The sequence below is a fragment of the Melanaphis sacchari genome, unplaced genomic scaffold (genome assembly GCF_002803265.2).
Source record: "Melanaphis sacchari strain LSU unplaced genomic scaffold, SCAv2.0 Contig553_pilon_pilon, whole genome shotgun sequence".
In the NCBI taxonomy this organism is placed as follows: Eukaryota; Metazoa; Arthropoda; class Insecta; order Hemiptera; family Aphididae; genus Melanaphis; species Melanaphis sacchari.
In genome coordinates this window covers 748-4,927 of record NW_020271382.1, presented here as the reverse complement: position 1 = coordinate 4,927, position 4,180 = coordinate 748, and the positions used below count along the sequence as shown (strand labels likewise).

The following is a 4,180-nucleotide window of genomic DNA, read 5'->3' as shown; positions in this document are numbered from 1 at the left end:
TATATATAAATATTAAAATTGATATTACTTGGGTCACTAGATCTGAGATGTAATCTAGGTTTTTCTTTCAACAGCCAATATGGACATCCACCCTGCAATATTATAAAAAAAAAAAATAAAACAGTAAAAACTAATTAAGTATATAAAACTTTTTAGATCTATTAAGCCATTCATCTGAAAACAATATCATTCTAGTTACTAATGAAATATATGATTAAGTAAATTATTTACTACCTACTACACAGGAGAAATTTGTAGAAAATTATAATTTAATCGTTAACAGAGTGAGTTGTAATGTTTCATGTAAAACCTGTTTATATCGTTGTAAATAGATACTTTGGCCACAAAATAGATCGAATTTCTAAAGTTGTTTATATTTATGATTTTATTTATTTATATCAATTTTTATAAATTCTAAAAGACTTTTAATTAATTTTAACTTTAAATAACGCAATATAATATGAACGTATTAATTTTACAAATTACAGCAATATGATTTGTATTTAATATTTAAAATATATTGAGTGCTTAATAATATTTTTAATCAACCTAGTTTATCAATAAGGCTCGGATATTGTTCACTTTTTTACCATTATTCGGAATTGTTACTAAATAAATTATAAATTTGTTACATGCAAATATGAATTAAAATCTAAAATATTTTAGCGCTGCATATTGCGTTTTTGAATTGTATTATAATTTTGTTGACTTTCTTCATTTATGAAACAAATTTTTTTTTAATTTATTACATACATAATTGTATTTTTCTATTACTATTTTAATAATTTTAGAAATTAGTTATTACTAGTCTTCGAGAAAATTTTTACCCACAGTCTTTGTCTGTGTCACATATTATGTAAAATAAGCAATCTGCATGCTCCCAAGAAGTGAGACTAGATTCTCCAAGACTCAAAAATCTTCTATAAAATTAACCAAGCGTTCAAGTAGTGCTGCACTCTCACCTCCCCAGTGCACACAAAAACTGTTACTTACCTCTCACCAATTTAAACAAAGATGACAACGATGCTATAGTTTAGTACCTCAAAGTGACGATAAAGTTCAACAACCTACTGAGGTTAGTCAAAAAATACCTTTTATTTATGCACATTGCACACAATATAAGACATTTCGAAAACTTTCATTACTCACTAATAATAATGATTACTGACAAATTTTCGATTACTCAAACCAAAAATGTCTAAAAATAAATTTATTCTCAATCGACGACTATAGAAGCGTTACGAAAAGATTTGACAAAAAATCAGAAATCAAATATCACACCTACTATTGCCATCAGAAAAACAACTTCCAATAATAATTAAAAACTTTCCAGTTTCAGTCTCTGAGGAATCCATATTTAAAGTGCTAACAAATTTGGATTTCAGAGTACCCTCTGTCACACAGTTGTAAAATCGTTCTAAACGTTCTACACTTATTTCTGCAGTCTTATGTCTTATATGTTGCTCTAGTTGCATTTAGAAAATCCACAAAAAATATCTCACAGACCACAATACACTAACTGCAGGGGCTTCTCGCATAGTTATAAATAATACAAATTGTGTCACCACTCACTAAGATGTGTCAACTGCGACAAAAGCTATTTAGCCAGATACAGAGGGTGTACATATTATAAAGAAATTGCTAAAAGCAAAAAACTAATTAAAACATTTTTTATCGAATTTTATTATCAATAATACGTTAGAAATAAAGTAATATCCATAGTTTTTATAAATAAGATAAAATACATAGTAAAAAAATAGAAAAAATATGTATGTTCTTTTTATGAATGTTTTTTTTATAAATAATTAGACTATAATATCATGTTTTTCTTTTTTTATTAAATAATTTCTAGTTTTATGTAATTTATAATAACAAAAATATATAAAAAAAATCCGTTTTTCAACAAATTTATATGTTTATTTTTGTTTATTAGATTATTGGGACAACCACTATATTAGACAAAATAACACGTAACCAATTTGTCCCAATAAAGTGGAAAAGACTGTATTTTTTTTGTTTTTATAGAGTTAAATATTGTTAAAAACAAAAAAAAATTAGAATTTTTAGGTAGTAACAATTTTTGATAAAATTAATTTTGTTTTGTTTTGTTTTAACTTGAAACATTCAACTAAAGTTTATATACACATTTTATATTTACAGTAGAATTATAAATATATTACGACTCTTTTAAAACATTTTATTACCATGAATAATTTCTAGTTTTTTTTTTGTTTTTTGTTTTTTTAGTTGTTTATATATCTGTATTAAAATATTAAAAAATAACTAGTCACAATTTTTTTATAAATAAATTTAAATTTAAAATTTTGACAAAACTCATTAAAATCATAAAAAATGCAAACTATTTTTTAGTTAGAAATTCATAAAAACTTTTGTTTTGATAAATTATTAAAATATTCCTCAAACCTAATTCATATTAGAATCATAAAATCTTAACGATTGATAACAATGTTAATTATTTTGTTTAAATCAAATAAATTACTTGTGACAACTTAAAACTTTTATGTATATTATATTATAATTTATTATGAGTTTTATTATATCAAATTACATTTTTAATTTATTTTATGATATCTATTTATACTATGAACTTAATTTTCCACTTTTACAGTATTTATAAAAATGTTATTAAATTTTGTGTTATATACGTTGATATTATTTTGTAAAAATATAATATATATATATATATATATATATATATATCATTGTATTAATAATATTAATACAATATTTTCGTTAAATATTAAATAAATCTATCATATTATAATACTATTAGTAAAATAACGACTATCGTCATATCAAAAAACGGAATTATGAAATATTATTATTAATAGACTGACAGATCGTCTACGCTCAGAATCGTTTTTCATAATATACAATGATAAAGCATTGAATTCAAATTTAAAACACTTGTAACTGTGACTCAATCAACATTTAATGTATAGTAGAACGTATCAATTTTACGAGGTACATTTTTTTTTTAAATTTTAAACACCTTTTTAAGTAAAAAAAAATAAAAATAAAAAATGATCATCTGATATTCTTTATTCAACTATAATATTAAATGTGAAATGGCAATATTTTTGTCTATAATTTTGAGACATTTTCTTAATGTTTATTTTTTCTCTAAATCATTTTATTACGTGTTAAACTATTATGTCATTGAAATTTACAGTATTTTTTCACACTTAAGTTTATACTCACCAAGTCTCTTTCAGCTGAGATAAACGGTCCTGGTCTAATAAGTACATTCATATTTTCTTCTTTAGATATTGTCAAAAAGTGTTCAATGTCAGCTTGTCCTTCAAAGTCGTATATACCTGAGTATGGTTCATGGAAACTCCATTCCACATAACTAAAAGTAAAGAAGATTACGTTTTTAATAAAGGTGTAACTAAAAACAAAACAGGTATTGTTTATAATGAGAGTGTAATTCAAATTACTAACTCAACTGATTAAAACATAAGTGAAATAGATATTTTTTGACAAATTTGTATTTTTTTCTGACTTAAAATATATTAAATAAGTAGATTTTAATAAATAAGGCACTGACAATTTAATCAAATTTAAAAGTATATATTCTAATGAGACAAAAATATAAAAATACCTCAATAATATATTTTTAATCGTGGTTCGTAATACAAGTGTTCTTAGAGTTAAAATTATCTTAAAAATATTAATTTTTATTCCATATTCTAATTTAAGCGGAAAAGAGTCTTTTTTTGTATTAAAAAATATATAAATTTTCAACAATTTCGTATGATTATTATTAATTATAAAAAATTATTAACTCTATTAATAATATTTACCCACTACTCATTGAAAATGAAATCATTAGAAATATAAACTGAACTAGCATAATCATTAATTTTTCAAAACTTTTAGTTAGAAAAACATTTGTATAAATTGAATCATTATTATTACCTATTTTAGCTACTATAACCATTATTGTAAACAACGATAAACGATGAACACCATTATAATCTCCAAATACATCATAAAATAAATCAAATATACAAAAACATCATAAAATAGATCAAATTTACATTATGTGCAGAAAACTAGCATTAAAAAATATTTTTTGCGGCCCAGTTACAAATAACTCCAAACTCAATCAACATTAAGCTGGAAATGTTCTCTTATGTTATATAAGCAAATCCTA

General features: G+C 22.7%; 1 protein-coding gene across 1 annotated transcript in view; it reads right to left on the bottom strand.

Moving 5' to 3' along the window:
- The window catches only part of LOC112599807 (beta-galactosidase-like), a gene marked incomplete at its 5' end in the record, with an annotated part of 5,571 nt that extends 2,198 nt beyond the window's left edge, over positions 1–3,373 (bottom strand). Inside the window, 2 exons of the mRNA XM_025346866.1 lie at positions 1–92; positions 3,223–3,373. The exon at positions 1–92 is cut by the window's left edge and continues 244 nt beyond it. Of these exons, the coding sequence (XP_025202651.1) occupies positions 1–92; positions 3,223–3,373 (243 nt within the window). The remainder of the gene's footprint in view (positions 93–3,222) is intronic.
- Between the last annotated feature and the right edge of the window lie 807 nt (positions 3,374–4,180).